General features: G+C 41.0%; 1 protein-coding gene across 1 annotated transcript in view; it reads right to left on the bottom strand.

Moving 5' to 3' along the window:
* The window catches only part of CRYBG1 (crystallin beta-gamma domain containing 1), a 177,718-nt gene that overhangs the window by 89,178 nt on the left and 68,621 nt on the right, over positions 1–19,919 (bottom strand). Inside the window, exon 2 of the mRNA XM_053913580.2 lies at positions 14,285–14,423. Within this exon, the coding sequence (XP_053769555.1) occupies positions 14,285–14,423 (139 nt within the window). The remainder of the gene's footprint in view (positions 1–14,284; positions 14,424–19,919) is intronic.

The following is a 19,919-nucleotide window of genomic DNA, read 5'->3' as shown; positions in this document are numbered from 1 at the left end:
TGGAAACCGAGGTTTGGTTTCTAGGTATCCTCATTCCTACTTGGGTGTCATTGCTTCTAGGTCTCTTCAACTGATAAAGCAAGGAAATATAACTATGTGGTGTGGATACAAATATGTCTGAATATTTCCATATGTAGCCATCTGTATTTATGTTAAGTTAAACATGAGTCCATACTGAAGTTGGGACTGGCTTTTAATCCAGCTAAAAAGTGAAAGAGCAGAGGATGAATAAAGGAAGTGAGACTGCACAGAAGTTGGTAATTGTTGAAATTGAATGATATGTAAGTGTTAAGAGGGATGGTGTGGTGGTCCATTACTCTATTTTTTCTACTTTTGTGCATTATGCTATTATTTTATGCATGTGTTAAAATATTTTAAAGTTAAGACAGTAAGGGTTAGAGAGCATACCTTTAGACTCATTTCAAGACCATTACTCCTCCTTTATGCATTTGAATAAACATTGTTAGCTGACTTCCAAACATAGAGCTAATTGAAATACTAAAAATTTTAAAATATTTTTTGAAAGTATACAGTGAAAAAGTAAAAAAATAAAAGGGCAAGTACCAAGGAGGAAACTTCTAGAAAAAGCTATTAAGAATAACACAGAAGTGATAACTTACTGTGGTAGCAGATGGAACATACACTTTAATGGGCTCTGAGGACACAACTGTATGTCCATAAAAAAGCTGAAATCCATAATAATCACGCTTCATCAAGAAGAAGCTAAATAATGTTTAGCATAATCTATTTAAAAAAATAGAAAAATAAATAAACATGTATTGAGATAGCTTTTTTTATTCAAAGCAGTCACATTTTTAAAGTTTCTTACCTACAAGGGAGACATTAATTCATCTATAAAACTCAGTTGCCTAAACAACTCGCTTTCCAAAGTTCCAGACACCAAAGTATTGCAATTCAACTGTGGACATCCAGTCCTCCAAACTATTTTTAAGTGATTTATATTTCCACAGAAACATATACTTAGTGCTCATGAGACTCTCTGATTTAACTTAAAAATAATTCAACAAAGTCAATCCCTACTCTAATTAATCTTTGAAGAAAAAATACTACTTAAAAGATTTTTTTTCAAATTCCTCTTCTCATTAAAAGAGTAAAGCAGGTGTCAGCTTATATTTGCAAAATTTTTCATAGGATACTGTGATCTTTTTCTTTCCTTGCAAAAGAGAAGCTAAAGCCATACTGATATGCCTAGTGTTCAGAGAGTAAATGTTTTGCTTAAAAATATCCTGAATTAGTGAACTCTTTACTGGTCAGCCCCCTCTGTTGAAAAAAATGTTTTGAGAATTATTGTTCAACTTCTCTCCCTAAATCAGACCAAAGATAAGAGACAGGGGGCAAAAGAGTCTATCTTTTTTGTCTATTCCATTATCTATTTCTGTTTATTCTATCCTTTTTGTCAATGACATGCAAACAAATGGGACTCTCTTTCTTTTATGAGTGTCTGGCAGAAAGAGTGCTTAATAGGGCTTTAACATGCTTCGGAAAGCGGGGAGGCGGGAAGAATGGAAGTAGCCCAGAGGCTGCCTCCTCACTCCCAGGAGGACCCACGCCCCACTTGTCACCTGGCTGTTAGTGTACAGACTCCTTGAAAGAGTAACCTGCATTAAGAGATTGTGTCAAGCACTCTTTTGGAAGACTCTTCTTGGGGTATGATGTTCCAGAAATTAATCTCTAGGTACTTCTTTACCCATATGGTGCCGAAAGGCTTCTGGGTTGGTTTGAACAATTTATAGTAAAGACTGAAGCAGATATAATCTTGTGGAAATGTGAATAGTAAAGAAGACCCAACGGGTGATGTTATACACGCGTTCTCGTTGTTTTCACAGCTCTTTGTTCTGCCATGCCTGGTGCTAGGATACTTCCTGTAAGGGCAGGATTAGTCTGAATTTTGCTTTTAGATTTACCGGCAACATTCTGTAAGGGGAGGCCAAATCGCAAGTTCACCCTGCTCCTTGAAGACTCACCTATCCTTCGGACTTAAGAGACAGCCTCAGAAAGCTAAGGGCAGGTAACTTCCGTCGGAAGACCAGAAATCAAGTGATGCACCTCCCTTCTATTTCACCAAGCCTTACTCCCCCTGTCTCTCCAGTCCCTCTCGCCCAGCCTCCAGCCCCGCCAAGCAGAGAGCAGTCTCCTTTCATGTAGAAAACCACAGGGGTGGGACTGAAATACTGCCAGAAGAACCCAAACATGTATTTGGGTCATTTCCACGTGGCCATGTCAATAATATAACCTAATGATTCAACCCAAGTTCAGGAAACCCAAGTTCAGGCAGAGAGTCAGGAATTCCAGGATTCTTTATTGAGCCCAGCAGCACACGGCTTGGAGTCTGGGCACCAACACCCTTGCTTTTTCCTTGTTTGCAAAACAGAGATAATGATACCTACTCAGGGGCTTATGTTTGCGCTAATTAATAATTATACAATGCTAAGTATAAAGACGCTTCATGGTTTAGGCAGGTAATATGTCCCTTTAGGAGTGACACATATTAATTATTCTGTGAGAGCCCAGTTAAACTGTCAATCATTCTGAGGAAGGTGGTCTAAGTTGACCCATACTATTTCATTTTTATAATTATATACTTGCTTTTTGGGTTCCCTATCTAGATTCATCTTTTTAATATTGCAGAATTATTCAATTTTTTAATTTAATTCCTTACCTATGGCCAACTTTTAGTCAGTTCAGTTTCTCCAGGTGTGTTTTACAGGGCGTTGTGCTCACCAGGCTGTTGTTGGACAGGCTGGAAGGAGTGACTGCACCCGGGGAAAGAGCTCCCTGACCTTGAGGAAAAGTCCAGGACTTGGCCTCACAGCCTGAGTGCCCAGCAGAGGTGCTGCCCCTTCCCCACCGGTGAAAAGGACAGCTTACTATATCCATACCGGGAGGCTCCGTGGGCCTTGGGGTGGAGCTGCCTAAGCTATTTGTTACAAAACTGGTTCCTAACCCAAAACACTGACTTTCTGTTATGTAAACAATTTTTTCTTTTAATGCCATGAATTGGGGCAGTGGGTGGGACATCATGGCACAGGAGAACAAGCAGGTTTGGGGCTTGGCTGCCCAGGCAACATTGCAGGCACGGCTAATCCCACCACTTACAAAACTATAGAACAGAGCAGCAATGTTCTGTACTTACTGTGCCAAATTGAAATTAATAAAGCAAACCAAATTTAAAAAATTGAACTGCTGAATACCTACTAAATACTAAGTAATCACTGAGAAATAAAATAGTTGAGGAAATTAAGTTGAAAGTAAAAGGTACAAAGAAACGCTCATTCATTCATTCAACACACATTCATTGAGCACCTAATATGTGGCAGACACTGTACTAGGAATGGTGATACAGCAGCGAAGAGACAAAAATCTCTGTTTTATGGAGTTTACATTGTGGGGGAGAAAGACAATAAACAAAGAAGCAGGAAAATATATAATTATATGTACCATGCAGCTAATTTATGCAGTTTGAGATGATAGTGACTGAGCGGCCTTTCTGCAGAGGTGAATTAAAGCTAAGGTGGGAAGGACAAGAAAGAATCAGTCCCATGAGGACTGGGGAAGAGCATTCCAGGCCAGCAAACAGGTAGGGCCAAATTCTCGAGGCAAGAAAGAGTTGGCATGTTTAAGTAACTGCTCCAATGTGGCTGGGGCAGAGCAGGGGGCAGGTGGTGAAGAGGTAGGGGCCAGTTCACAAAGGGCCTTAAACCCACATAAAAACTGGATGTTTTTCTTGTTGATGGGAAGCCATTGGAGAATTATAAGCAGAGAAGTAGTAGCATCCGATTTATGTCTTTAAAAGATCACTCTATGCAGAAAGAAATGTAGGGGTAAGAATACAAACGAGGCAGGGGAGGCAGACCATTCAGGGACTACCCCAGTGTGGCAGTTCTAACCTTAAACAGTCCTGGGATGACTACTTGCTCGTTGTTGGGAAATCTAATGGCAAACGATCATTTCCTGTGCCACATCTACAAGGCTGCTGGGAGAGTAAAATGATCCCCAGAGCAAGAACAAGGGAGTCATGGCCAAACAGGACTTTCCCACATCCGGATGTGGGTTTCAGGTGGTTCACTCATCTCGTCCTTGTCTACAGCCTCCAGTTTCCTGTTGAATTCCTATCATCCTTTTGTCAGTGGTTACTCCAAAACCCACTCTTGACAATCGTCAATTCTCTCCCAGAGAGAATTCCTTCTTGTGTCAACTTCACATTCTGACACTTTCCTTTAGTTCGAGAATATGTGTCTCTCCCCTTCTCGGAAACCACGGTCCACCTGTGCTCCAGATCTGCCCGTGAACCAGTTTTGACTCCCAAATGGTTCCCTCCTTCTGAAGCTTCCTGGTATTGTCCTTGCTCATCTTTTCTCCTTCCAAAACTGCCTCATTTCTCCTGTCTTAATGAGCAGCGCTTCCCTCTGTCGAAGGGGAAGCAGCCTCTCGCCTCCCCCCCCCCCCCCCCCCCCCCCCCCCCCCCCCGTCCAGTCTCTGCCTCTCCCCCAGCTTGCATCCCCTCTCCGGTTCCCAGTGCCCCCCTTCCACTCCCACAACCTTCAGGAACTGTAGGAATTCAACAATATCTTTCTGTCAAATCCACTATCCTCATCAACTTACCTATTTGCTAATTTCCTCTTTTATTTTGTACCTTCTACTTGTGTGAATTATTATGTCTTTTTAAGTTAAATCAGTTGTAAGTCTCCCGCTGGGCACTGGGTACATGTGGATGACTCTCAGGTAGGTATGATTGTGTAAGGCCCCTCCCTGGCATTCTTTCTCTAAACTCACTACAGGTCTCCCATCCCTTAGGAAAGCCACTGGGGCTAGAAGTAATTTAAAAGTAATAATCTGCAGATTTTGGAAAGGTAATGGGCACATATACCATACTGCATTAATATTTCTACAGCAAATATGTGTAATGCACTCTGAGAAGGATAATTAAAGATGGCAAATTGCCTCATGATAGTTCAGGTCAGATTTTGTTGTCAAATGAGTTTTGATGTCAATTTACAAGAAAAAAAGGAAGGAAGGAAGGCAGGCAGGAAGGAAGGAGGAAGGAAGGCAGGCAGGAAGGAAGGGAGGGAAAGAAAAACCTGTAAAAGTTTTCAGATTCTGATGGGTTCTGATGTGATCTCAAATCTGCTTCTCCACACTGCTCTCTCTGTTCATCTGAAACTTTCTACCTGGTTTTCAAGTTACTACTTCAAAGTCAACATTTTCTAAAAAGAACAAATTAGTTTTCCTTGCAAGGAGTCTCCCTTTCTGAAAAATTTCATTTGTCACCAGGAACACCATTTTTCTAGACTCCTAAACTAAAAACCTTCAAATATTTTCATTCCATTTACTTTGCCTCTAAATGTACTCAATAATCAGACCTTTGACTTCAGCCCATTCAACAGCCTCTACCTTAATACAAGCCCGTACTGTTTTTTTTTTTTTTTTTTTTTTTTCAAGCCCGTACTGTTTTAATAGCCCTTCTGGCAATTCCGAGACTCCAGTCTCCGTCTGCACCCAGAGCTGTCTATTCCCTATACCCCACCCAGCTTCCATCCCACCAGGATTATCAGTGCCACGACCTCTGAAATGCTTCATTCATCATGAATGCTTCTTTGCTCAAGACCTCACAATTTCTCTGTCTATATTTGAAAATTGAATCCCACCTTACATTTATCCCTGAAAGAAATTCTACTTCCTAAGGCTCCTTTCTGGTCCATTCTCTCTAACGAAACACATTCCACTTTGGTTAATTTCTTCCCTTGAGTTCACCTATCACCTTGATCCTGATGTCTTTCTTCATTATAAGCTAGAACAACATAATATCAAATGTAAATGATACATTGTATCTTTTTTAGTCTTAAATAAAATTATTTAATAGTTTGTCATTTCTTTCACACTTGTTTTTGGGTCACACAGGTTGGCACTTGTGTGGCTGAGTTAGTCAGTTTACTGCCAACAACCCCCTTTCATTGCCTTCTATTTTTGCTGAAAGAAGAAACTCCCCAGGTACCTCATTAGCAAACATGAAATGAAAAAATAAACTGCACATATACCAAACATAAGGAACAAAGGATAAGCCACTGGCGGAATGTTAGCATTAAAATTGCAGAAGCACTAGGGACCTAGTGAGCTCTGAACAAATGCTGAGCACATGGGTATCTGAATTCCTTCCATTATTTTGTGCACTTTGACCTTCTAGTACTTCCTTTTATCTTGTAATCTACGTACTCATTCCTTCAATACTATCGATGCTTTGAAATATGTGATGTTTCATTTAGTACTTTGGATGACTCCCAACCTTGAAAATATTTGCTGTCTCAAATATTGTTCCTTAAAAAAATGAAGGTGGAAAAGACAATTTGCTGCAAGATCTGCTAGCAAATTAGGAAAGTCAGAATATCAGCTTATTGATATTCTGACTACCACGCCCCAATCATTCCAACTTGATTATCATTCTATTCAGTAACTTCATAAATGACCAGAGGAAATGACCAAGAATATCCTCATCAGATTTATGGATGAAACCAGACGTTCAAGGTTGCCAATGCTCAGAAAAATATGAATAAATTTCAACACAATTCATTAATGTGAAGAGTGATTCTACAAACTAAAGGAAATTCAATAGGGACAAGCAGCTTATTCGGGTTTACTACAAGATGTACTAGAGAAGTCAGCTAGGCAAAAATAAAGAGAAGAGCCTGCTGCGGGGTGGGGGTCACATATAAATGACAAGTTAATGAGAGCAATGTGGTAAAGTTTATTTTTAAAAGGCATTATGACTATACGATTAATTAATTAAAGTATTACATAAAATTATAGATGTTAGAGGTGGAAGAACATTATATGAAATCTCGTCTGGATACTTTCATGATTTTTTCAGCAGTAAAACATTTTTTCAAAAGAAATTGTACACAGTTCAGCCATAAGGAGAAGACAGAAACAAGTGAGCTTTTCTAAGTGACTACATGGCATGAAGCTTAGGAGCCTGAACTCCTGCTTCATCCGGCTCCCCATTCATCCCTTGCTTCCTGCTGCAGCCTCAGAGGACCCCTGGGCTCCACAGCACCTAGCAGGAGCTACCTTCACTGTCACTTACTTTGTTAGTTAAGCTCTAACCATGCACAAAAACAAATAAACAAACAAAAAAAATGAAAAAGCAACCCCAAACCCTGTTTAACACTCAGAAAAAAAGTAAGTGAATATATTCATAAATAGTGCCCAGAACACTTTCAAATATGAGACTAAAATGGCATTAGCCCTGCATAATAGTACTAAAAATGATTCACAGTAATGTGCCTCATTCTCAAACATTATTGAAGAGACATTGGACAAATCAAGGACTCAGAAGGATTCCCTCAGCAAGGACTTACCTCAAAATCCCGATCATGGAACCTGTTTCTGGAGTTTTCATTTCTGTTCCGGGAGTCAGGACCCCTATTCCGAGGGTCAATATTCCTGCTACGATTGTTGGCACAGCCATGACACCTGCCACAGCCACACCTGCAGCAGGTTTGACCCCCCATCAAGGTTCTGAGTTGGACAAGTCTTCGGATGTTCCTCAAGAGAGAATAATCGGTACTGCAGAAGTGGTGGAATGTCCAGAGCTACATACGCAGCCAGATACGGTTCCGATGGGCTCAAATGGCGCCAGAGTGAGGCCAGAGGCCTTTGTTCTTGGCAGAAGGGGGGATTCCCAATGAAGGATTTCACCAAAGCCAATATTCTATTATAATTTTAAAAAATCCTTCATCAATTCAAAGGAAAACAAGCCCTTAATTTTTCATCTCTCCAGCTGACATGACGATGTGACCCTCTCTTGAGGTCCTCGGGAAAACAATGAGCATCACTGGCCAGAGACTCCTCTTTATTATGGGGATGAAGTCACAAGAGCTTTAATTTCCCCCTGTACTGCATTAGCTGGTAGGAATTCAGCTTGGAATATAAGGATGTCCAAGAACAATAACAGTAATTATTACTTCTATAGAGCTTTGTAGATGCCCTGAGCTTCACTACCATAAGTGATCCCTTCCAGCAAGACCGGCGTGCTGGTCAGAATGGTCACCGCTTGAGTATTCCTGAAAGAAAGGGGTCCCTCTTGACTAGAGCTGGAAACAGGATCCCATAGGACTTTGTTTAAATGTTTTCAGTCCTGGATGCTTTGAGTCTGAGACTCTTGTAAATATTTTTAATATTAAGTGCAAGAAATTCATTTGAACAAAGGGACTGAAAGATATGCAGGAACAGAACTGGGGTGAGTGAGAGGCAAGGGCGTGCTGGTTACTCTTCTGAGCCCTTCATTTAGTCCCATTGCATGAGTGACCAAAAACATGATTCCCAAAGTCCCTCTCCTGCTCCCCTCTCCTCTGATACTCCTCTCTAGTGAGGGCAGAGAGGCATTTCGATTTTTCACTATTTAACAGCACCATCCCCCAAAACCACATGACAATTTTACCCCTGCTTGAATACCAGAACACTAAGTCATTCAAAAAGAAAAAGAATACAAAGAAGATTAAAAGTCCCATAGAAAAACACATTTTTTATCAATTCTGAATATCAATGGTTATCACTTTATCACAATATCTTCAACTAGATAAACAACCCAACAAAAATATGAGCAAAACTCAATGAAAAGATAATTCACTGAAGAAATACAAAGGGCCATAAACATAAAAAAAAGAATTCAACCTCACTCTTACTTAAATAACTGCAAATTTAACAAGTGACATACCAAAAGACTGGCAAAATGAAAAATATTGATTATGTACAATATTTATAAAGTGGTAGGAAAATACGCACATTTATTCAATGTGTTTGGGAGCATAGGTAGATTAAAACATTTTTGTGGTAGTATTTATAGCACTGAAAAGTAAACATGCTTTTGATACAGTTAATTCAATTTCTAGGGAAATTATCACACAGAAATACTGACCAAAAAAAAGAAAACCCCCCACAAAGACAGCATTGTTTATAAAAGAAAGTGGAAACAACTTAAATGTCCATAAAGATTGGTAAACCAAAAAAACAAGTTAGACAATTACATGCAGCGTATGATCCATATATATATATATAAATATACATATATAAATAAAATAAATGGACTTGTTTATATAAATGCATAGGGAAAAGTCTGAAAGGACAGATACCAAACAAGTTACCTTCAAGGGTGAAGAGAAAGTTTGTCTTTATTTTGTATGTTTCAGTACTGTTGGAAGTTTTTGCAGCAAGCAAATGACATTTGGAAGAAAAATTAGTAAATGTATTACTACACTCTTTAAAAATCTCTTAACACCCAACTAGAGTCTTCCAGTTTGGGTTAACACAGAAAAGGAACTGGCTGATATATATTTATTTGTTTATTTATGCATATGTAAATAAACAGCACCCACAGTCACTACCTCAAAGAAAGACAACACATGTGCTTGGGGCAGAAAGAAAAATAAATCACTCGTTGATTTCCTGCTACATCTGGTGATGACGATACCTGGGTCCCCTATCTGCTCATTTCCCCCTGCCCATCACAGGCAATGGATTGTTAGTTCTCCATGTATTCTTCTACAGTTTCTTAGTGCATTCACACACAAAGATGTACAGGTATATATAAAATATATTCCAATACTCTACTTTTACACAAAATGTACCATGCTATACCTACTGCTGTCTATCCTGATCTTTTCCCCCTAACACTATAGTCTTTGAGGTTGGCACTGACAGAACACAGAGAGAGTTCTACCACGCAGATGGTCTGGAAAGGGCTGAGAAATTGAAGCTTGATGGCAGACCTGCCTAAGAGGATAGGACAGGTGCTGGGCAGGAGGGATGGTGCGGTGGGGGACAGTGGGGAGTGTGTGCAGCATGTGTGTGAAATGATGGCAAGATTGGACTAATGATTGTAGCAGAGATTTATAAAAAGATAGGGCCCAGAGCTCAGCAGTCTCTAATCACCATGCCAGTAATTTAAGATAAAGTCCCAATAGGAAGATGGAATGAATGGATGATACTAGTAAATCCATTAAGGAATTCACTGTTGGGATGGTCCAACCTTAACTGGTAAATGATGCCTTAGTCTCAGGGCTAGGGTTGGGGGTTAGACTTCAGAATTTGGAAGGCCCTACCTCTTGCATGATGCTGTTAGAACTGTCCTTGGTGAGATTAGCAGCCTGGGTGGCTTGAGACAAAATGTGCAGCTCAGTGATCAGTGCTCATGTCCTGTGTGCTCGCGAGCCCAGCAGCGGAAAAGACACCACACTGTGCCCCACAGGTGAGGCAGGGCTGGGGTGGGGTGTGAGAGAGTCTGAGGCCTCTTGAGCACTTCATGTTTTGAACTTGGTCTGATCTAGGAAATGGGGTAAGGCTGAGAAATGGGCATTCAGAGAAAAGTCAGCAGGCCTGTGTGGAGTAAGAGCTTCAGAGAGAGAAAAAGAGGGGAAATACGGGAAGTAGTGGCACATCACCTCTCCAGGTGGCCAGCCACCTGGGAAACCCGGGAAATTAAAGTGTTAGAAAATGTTTTTTCCTCTCTGCTACCTCGACAAGTGCTTGTCAGGTTGAATTGTTATTCTTATTGACTAAATTAGAATAACCATGCAGGAAACTAGGAAAGCTCCCCTTGACGATTACAAGATTAACAGGGTGACGAAAAAGCTGTCAGGAGTGATTGTGGTAGAAACATCTCTGAGATGGCTGACACTAAAGTAGATGTCTGGCTGTGTTGGATGATTAGGCAGCATTTCAATCTCAGGGGTGAAACTAGAGAGTCACGGATGTCTCCTGAACGATGGGGCAGAGAAGCTGGACCAAGAATCAAAATCTGCACCACTGACTTCCCAAGGAGCAACACTGATTTGGCAAGATTTCTTCTCTTCTACAGATTAGTTACGTTTGTTTTCTGAGGAGTTTTTTTTTTGGTGGTGGGAGGCTTATTTTTCCTTTTAGAAAGTACACACACATACACATACTTACACATACGAACACTCACACACACTTGTTGGCAATAGGGAGCAGAGGCTTCGTCCAGGTCATCAGGAATGAAAGAATCCAAATGGCTAAAGCAAAACTACGTTTTGCTTGAATTAATAACATAATTGCTGTTCCTGCTTATTCCATTTTAACTTCTTGAGCTTGTTTCCAGAATGACTAAAATATGACAATTTCACTTCTAATCACTTGCCACATAAATTTTTCTAGATCAGAATAAGTTATTAGAACTGAAGGGGAATTTTTATACTAAAAATCATTGAAATGCTCATGAAGGTGATTAACTTTTTGAAGATGCTAATTTTAATTAACAATACATTGTTCATTATTTTTGTTCTATTTTTGAAAGAAATACTTTAATTAATAAAGTATTGTTTATTATTTAATGTCTTAGAAATACTTCCACATACTGGAATTAAGACATTTTTACTTACAAAATAACTTAAGCCATAAATATAAATATAAATACATGTATGAAAATAAATATAGCAAAACACATACAATCTACAATGTTAATCCTCTGATACGTAAAGAAATAATTACTCGACATGTTTGTCACATATGATATACATATGTTTCTTTTAACGATATCTCTTCCATATGCTTTTCTGTCATGTGAAAAAATGGTCTGTTAGAAATATAAATATTTTACAGAAACATATCTTCTACTCTAAAACTGACTAAACACTTTATATAGCCACTTAGAGGACAAATTGTTCTATATAAATAAATATAAAACTCCTGGTGATCTTTCTGTATCTAAGATTTAAATTCTAGTCATATTGTTTTGACCTATAGTTTTTTCCTACTTGATGCATATATGCACGTGAGAGGCAATACTATCTTTGTCATTATAAATCCATATTTTTGTTTATCCAAGCAGGTATGGTAAATGTGTTATTTTAATTGAAGGATTCGATATAGTGTAGTCAGCTTTAAGGAATGTCTGAGGAATTTTAATAGCATGTTAAACAAATAAACAAATATACTAACACAGAATGTACAGAACAAATATAGAGTGTGAATAAATTCTGGTTTTCCAGGGAAAGGCAAATTGCTTAACTTTAATGCAAATAAAAATTTTGAACATTCATTTGAAAAAACAGATATAACTTAGAGGGCTAGATCCACTCAGGAATCCTAAGAAGAATTTCTGGCCTTCTACATGGGAAAGACGCAAAGGGTGTTCCTGCTATGACTACCTAGTAAATCTGCTAAACCTCACAGGAAATGACAGGGCTCATTGCAGAGAGGGAACTAAGAGAAGGATACTTTTAAAGATATGGGCGGTACCCTAGCGCTCACAGCAGGTTCAGACTACCCAGAATCTAAGTGGAGTTAACTTTTGTTTTCCAGTGACACCGGCCAGGCTGGTGCTGTGGGGGAGTCTTGCGCTTCTGAGAGTGGTCCGCTTATCCTCTCAGTCATGATCTCAACAGACACAAAGGTGAGAACACATCAGTAGGGAAGAGAAGGTCTGTTCCACTGCCTCTTCCTTTCTCCCAGTCCCAGCAGAATATTCAGATGAGAAAGCTCTAGAGAGCCAGAGGCCAGAGAGCAGGAGTGTGAAAGAGGGGTGATGGGGGGGAGAAAGGGAGCGGAGAGGGAGAATGAGACTGAGGCAGCAGGCAGATCCAGAAGTGGACCCTGGAGCCAGTCCTTCCTGTTGTGGTATTTGACCATCTCTGACGGCGAGGGTGAAGTACAGGTAGAGAGTATAACTGTGCTTGGCTGACCCCATGTCAGGTGACACCTGGAGACACTATAGCCAGAATGACATTGTGCCTCTGCTTGCTCCCTTCAAGTTCCTGCCCTACTTTGACCTGCTCTGGCTGCATCCTACACTGGGTTCCCAGTTCATCGGTTTCTGGCTCCAAGCCTGTGCTTTCCTCCCCGAGTACCAGCTGGCCTCCTTCCCCCTGCCAGTCCTCGCTGTACTGACTCTCTGGCTTGGCCATGGAGCCTGTCCTGTGGGGCACTCAGTGACCAGGGCTCCATGACTGCCTCCTGGGAGAGTGGGCTAGGGGGGGAGAGATTACGTCCAGACAGGATGTCAGCAGCGTGAAGAAGACGAGCTGTTGTTGGACTGCAAACTGAGGGAGGGGACACTGTAGACCCTTTACTGCCATCCCTCTTGAGGAAATTCTTTTGGCCCCAACTCTAAATACTGCCATCAAATTGTTCCCTGCACGTCAGTAAACATTATAGGGTACTTAATGGCATGTTACTTACAGAATTAGTTTCATGTTAAGTTATTGAAGGACAAACGTGGGAAACAACTTGAAACCAGCTAGGAGAGTGACTGGATTTATCAGCTTTTGTTTCCAGTTATAAACTATTTCTTAGAAAAAAAAAAGTACAAAACCAATTTGAAAGTAAGTATAAATTAGAGTAAGCCAGGTTATTTAATTGTTTTTCATTTAAATTTGCATTTTTATTTTGACATTTTATAACCTTTAATTTTATATTTCTGGTACTCTTATCGACATCAGACTATTTTGAGTCAGGAAGCATTCTCTGCTGAATTTCCCTACCTACTTTGATCATGTTCTAATAAAATATACAACATGAGCTAATAATCTCATCATGTCCTTTTTTCTTACTACTTTCCACTGGCTTGGGGGAGAATTCTTCTTTTAAAGCAATATAATTAAGTGAGAACGTTCTGTGCAAACATCTAGATATTAAGAAGTAACTACTGATATAATAACGACTCCACATGTCTGACAGTAGGAAGTAGTAAAAATGCTTTTCAGGTCTGGCTGGGTGGCTCAGTTGGTTAGAGCATCATCCCGTGCACCAAAAAAAAAAAAGGCTGCAGGTTCAATCCCTGGTTGACATGCACACAGGGAGGAACCGATCAATGTTTCTCTCTCACATCGATGTTTCTCTCTCTCCCTTTCTCCCTCTCTCTAAAAAATCAATAAAAACATATGCTCGAGTGAGGATGTTAAAAAATAACTAAAAATTTTTTTTAAATGCTTTTCATGGGAAAGAACGACTAATTCCAACTATTGATGTCATCTTACTTTGTATGGCTTCAAATTAAAGCACAGCCTGTGTAGAAAGGAAGGCGGCAGCCATGACAATGGGGAAGAACGCCTGGGGCCGGCAAAGAGCAAAGGTGCGCGCTTATCCCTTGAGACTCCTTATTTCTTATCACGGTGTTTTGATATATGATATGCTTTTTACCATCTACTATTTTACCATTCTTTTTGTGTTTTTCAACCAGAGGAATTGTTTTACAGTGTTTTAATTCATTAAAGTGTTTATTCCCAGCAGCCAAATATTGGAAATAACACATTACCTTTTTAAACAATCCGGAGTCTGTAGGTAAGGGAGCAGGCGCCTCACTGGCGGTGTGAGAGAACAGGGACTCCCCGCCATGCAGAGTAAAATCCCGATACTCTTGAGCCACTTGTTCTCCATCCACCGCATCCAAAGCTCTGGAAAGAGTGGAAACGGTTATGTCAACAACCTGTTAAGAACGCTGGGAAGCCATGAAACCCAAAGGCATATTTCTTCATGTGTACAGCTGACCCTTGAACAATACAGTTGAACTTATATGCAGATTTTTTCAATACAGTCATCCTTCTGTACCCATTGGTTTTGCATCCATGGAGTCAACCAACCACCAATGAAAAACAATAATTTCAATCAGCAGTTGGGAGTCCGTGGAGTGAAGCGCCAACTGTATGCATTGTCTTATGCTATTTTATATAAGGGTCTTGATTATCCATGGATTTTGGTATCCAAGGGAGGTCCTGGAACCAATCCCGCATGGATACCAAGGGCTAACTGTAGTTAAGTTTTGGGGGGTCAAAAGTTATGTGCAAATTTCTGACTACATAACCTTTGTGTTGTTCAAGGGTCAACTGTATTTCCAATCTACCCAAATAACGAATCATTCTTCAAAACCTACGAAGGATTGCAGATAATTTGGTATTCTCATAACACATTTATAAATAAATCTTGATGACTTCGCCATGTGGCTAACAAAATTTTTTAAATTTGATTTTTTTAAATAAAATTCTTTTAAACCCTATGCAGAAAACAAATTAGGGATAGGTAGGTAAATAGCTGCATATATTTTGATATGCAAGCAGTCCAACTTCGTTTTATGATGTCTTGGTTGTTCTGTCATTGATCTTATGAAAAAAAATTGTTAAGTTTCCCAAAAATTGAAAATAAAGTGGAAACTAAATCTCAGTTATGAAGGAATCTAGGCAATGCCATGAAAAGGGAACTATTCCCAGAATTTTAAAATTTATTAGACTTACAGAAAAATGAAAGCCAGTCAGGTCACGGTGTTCTAGCACTTTGATGGTTGCTTATCCAAAACCCATTTCCTTTATCCAGACCCCCAGCCTTGCCTCCATGCCCCCCCCCATTTCCTTTGCTGATAACCCTGATTTTGTTCAGCTGTCCATCGTCCATGTGCCTCAGAGGAAGAAGCGTCTGGCCCTGGAGTCAGTTGTGATGGATCTAATCCAGGTGTTCCCTACCCTCGCCAGCAATTGACTTAGACCTATACCCAATTGATTTAGGTCTCCCTGCCCCTCTAGAGTGTTTGTCCTTTGCCCGATTTTTCTGGTGGAGTTCAGCCAATGGGATGTGGGGAAATCTGCTGAGGGAACCAGCGGAAGGTCTTTCTCTAGGAAGGACTACAGAAAGCAGCACTTTTTCCCTGCTGGCCAGGGTCATGCCAGCATGTGATGAAGATGACAGCTACCTCGGGACCATGAGTGGTATTACCTTAAGGAGAACAGAGGGAGGAGAGAGCAGGGCAGAAATAAGAAAGCAACTTGAGTCTTTAAATATATTGCTGAGCATCTGAATTAACCAATCCTAGACCTGCCCTACCTCTGAAGGTCTTGTTATGTTCCATAATAAATGCCCTAAGTGTTAAGTCATTTCGAGTTGGATGTTCTCTGTTATCTGCAATTGAGCATCCCAACTAATACAAGGGTTGATATCCTTCTTAAGGATATTATTAAGGCTGGGGACAAAAATACTGGAGCAAGATATGGGCTTTGAATGAAGAATGCTAATGAAGTGGAAAAATAACTAAAAAACTAAGGCTTTCATATTTCACAGAAGAAATAGAAGATTTTGTGGAATTTCTACAATATGCCAATGATAAAAAGATAACTAGGATAAAATCCTAACACTGTAGAGCAGCAGGGAGACACACACAAATCAATAGGGTAATGTCAGCTAGAGAGATAGGTACGGCATAATTTGGGGAACTCAACTGTGTACATCTTTGTTTTGGAAAACATTTTCTGTTTTATAGAAAATGTGAAGATATATTAGCAGCAAAAATTTCTTTTTGTCTTTCTCCAATTACCATAAAAGTAATAGTTGTATATAGTGAAGATAATTCAGTCAGTATCAAAGGGAAATGAAGTTAAAAATAACTTCTTTGGCCACATCACAATTTCATTCCGCATGGCTAACCACTCTGAACAGTCTCTTCCTGCACATTTTATGCCACAGGTAAGCCAATTGAGTCAGTACGTATGAAGGGAGAGAAAAACACCCTCAGAAAAATTTAGACAACCACTGAAAAGCATCTTAAAGTAGAGAAGGTGTTACAGTCTTCACATGGATGCATCAAAACCTATTTTTACTACAGTAACTGTTCCACTGACCCTGCACCACAGGGCTCACCTGTCCTTCTGCTCACAAATAAGCCAAGAGGGGCAGCAAGCAAGGGAAAAGACCAGTAAGACCTGAAAACTGATTCCAACCACTGCAGTCTTATAAATTGTAGAAGTAAACCAGAAATTCATAGGAAGTCTGCCACTTTTAATATTTTTTCGTTCTGGGGAAAAATGTACGTGCCCATTGACTGAACTGAGGGAGTGCAGAGAAAAACACTAGTCTGCGTGCTTCCTAAGTTTTGTGTCGTTGCAGGTGGGCACCCACAGAGTTCAGTCTTCCCGCTGGATGCTTACATACACAGCCGGCAAAGGTGTGCTTCCTATATATTTTGCTTGTGATCCAATCCCTGTCTACAGTATAGGATCCTTTTGCCTGCAAGTAACAAAGTCCAACCCATAAAAGCCTCAGCAAAAATGAACTTCATGACCGCATATAAAACAGGAGAGGTGAACGAAGTTGGTGCAATCCGTTTATTCAGCTGCTGCTGAATCAGTGGCTGTGGCAGTTCCGGTCATCACCTATGGATCTGAGAGTTTCAGAAGATGAGAAGATGATCTCTTCCTGTGCACCTGGCTTAGCGGTGAGGACGTCTCCCCAGAAGCCACCTCACTGACTTCTCTGCATGTTCCATCCCTATTTCAAACCAACTGCTGCACCGACGCTTCAAGGCTGGGGCCTGAAAGACATCGCTGTGCCGAGTGGGCACCTGAACAAACTGGGGCCAATTTTGAACAAAGTTGTACGGGAGGGAGTGGAAGTGCGTGCTCGCGTGTGTTACATCACCTCCCTAACTTAGTCTTGAAACATGTTCGCCACACTTACTAGACTGTTGGTGGAGGTAGAGCGGATACATATGATTGAATTTGAGTTATCAAAGGAGAAAGGTTCATGATTTTAGACTCACAGCATGTTGGACCCAGGGAGCCTGCTTGCCCTCCTGACTTGGGGGATAAACGAACAAGGCAGCACGTTATCCAAGGGTCCGTTTTATGTGCTTGGGGTCATGATGAAAGATAGGTTTCTTTTCTCAACCACCAGCAAAAGAGGACACTGTTACAGATCGTCCAGGGAAGGTTCTCGCTTCACCTGTGATTCTGAAACAGGAAATGCTGAGCTGTGGTACAGCTGAGAACCTCTGACCTCTCTTCAAGGGGAGGAGGAGCAGGAGGTGTTGGCTGACTTCCCTTTCCTCCTGACCCACATCCAGGCCGTGCAGCTGGGCACCTGGTCACAGGTGCCATTATGTCAAAGTCTGTTCCAGGATTCAGTTGGGAGGTAAAGAAAGGCCGAGGGAGGGCTAAAGGGGTTTCACAAGCACATCCTGACTTCAGGACAGCTTCCCACTTGAGTTCAGAGAGATGCTCAGGCCAGCCGAGGGCCATTGTCTAGTTCCTCTCTCATGTCAGACGCAGAACTGCTCACAGCAAATGTATTGCATGGATTTGTCTCCTGAAGCACAATCTTCACAAAATGTTACACAGAAATAACAGACCTGGAATCTGCCGGAGGGTCTCTCGGCCCTATGTTAACCTTTTAAACAACATCCAGCTTTCATTTTTTCCAAAAGCATGTTTAGAGCTCCTACTATGTGCTAAACGTCAAAGGATGCAGAGGAGAGCAAACCCACTTCCTGCTGTACAGGATATGAGGCCTCCCAGGCATAAGGGCGCATCAAGGGGGCAGCGGTGTCTTAATTCTGAATAACAGTTTCACATGGAGCTGGACATACATCAGTCTCCCTAGCCTACAGACCAAAGTTTTTCAGCATTCGCCAACAGGAAAGGCCAATTGGAAAGTTCATTTTGTCTATTCCAAAGAGCAAATTTCAGTTTAATTCCTGATGAGTAGTAGGCTATAGGGGGTCCTTAGCAAGGCTAAGCTTGGCTACCTGGTATGAAATTTAAGATTTATAAATGGGAGTACAGTTTTCTTTGTGAATAGTTACTACTGGCCTTCTATTAAGGACATCGCCTCGAGTTAAAAAAAAAAAAGTGTAAAATAAAATCTCCCAAACACTGCCTACTGGTCTGGAGTTTCAGCAGAGGATAATTAATTAATTTGCTAATTACAATCTGTACTTTGTCCCCTTGAGCACAGACAGCACACCGCCAGGAGTGACAGGGCTTCAGTGCTCGGTACTTCGTTTGACTCAGCCTCCTAAGGAAGTGGATATCGGCCAGCCCGCTCCGTGACGTCTACGTTTCTTTTTTATTTGGCTTGCTTTTAAAAACCAGATTGCCCTTCTCCCTGGAGATGAAGTTGGTAGAAAATTAATAATGGCCAGATTGTTTGCTCTTTCCTAAGTTAAAAAGAGCCATTTCCAAACAAATCCAAGCTTTGTGAGGCTGAAGCTTACATAATTTGGGTGGCCCTCACTAAGAAAAAGAAAACTAAATGCCTTGCTTTTCAGTGTTTACAGCACCAAGGCCTCTCTGCGGCCTTGGGAGTGGCCCTTGAAGCTTCAGTCTCCTTTGCTTCCTATCACCCACTGGGGTTTCCTATTTTGGTCGACTCCATCCCGTGGTTCCTCCCACACTGTTGTATCTTGGGCTCAAGATACAGCAAGCGAGATAGGTGTTCCTATCTAACAGTCCTTGCTTCCCAGACGAGGTACAGTGAAAGAATGAATGGAGAAGCCCAAGGAATGGTTTAGGGCTACCTGTCGGGTGTAAATTGAGGCTGCACTGCCACCTATTGTCCGCTCGAACGATTATTAGCGTGTTCGAATAGCTGGAGCTGTGATTTGAAATTTGCCACAAGGTACCTTCATCTGCACTGAATTATTTCCTCAAGAGAGCTGAAAAGATTGAATATGAAAGCCACTCTTCTGAATTAAGGCAGTGGCTGTAAGACTCCACAAGATTCCTGGCCACAAAGAAGGAGAAAACCTAATTCACTAACAAACAGCATTGATAATGTGTGCAGAATTTCTTTGTTGCAACTGCTAACCAGTAGAGAGCCACCATTTACTGAGCAACTTCTACGCTGCTGACATTGGACCCTGCGTAAAACTACGGACACATACGCCATTCAATCATTCCAGACCTGCAAAGGCCCCTGGTGATGCCCTGGTGCAGACCTGCAGAGATGTGGGCTCTGAGAAACCAAGAGACAGCCAGAGGAGGGCCTGCTGGTTACCCGTGTGCGAGGAATGGGAAGCCAGGCTCACAAACAGGCATCCAGTGACATTGTGACAACAGAGCCATTATCTCCAGGGGGGAAACCCCCCCAATCTATTTCCCTTGAAAAATCAAAGGTTTCTAATTTATAGAATG

The sequence above is a fragment of the Desmodus rotundus genome, chromosome 11 (genome assembly GCF_022682495.2).
Source record: "Desmodus rotundus isolate HL8 chromosome 11, HLdesRot8A.1, whole genome shotgun sequence".
Classification (NCBI taxonomy): domain Eukaryota; kingdom Metazoa; phylum Chordata; class Mammalia; order Chiroptera; family Phyllostomidae; genus Desmodus; species Desmodus rotundus.
The sequence above is the reverse complement of the archived record's forward strand: the minus strand, read 5'-3'. Positions and strand labels throughout refer to the sequence as shown.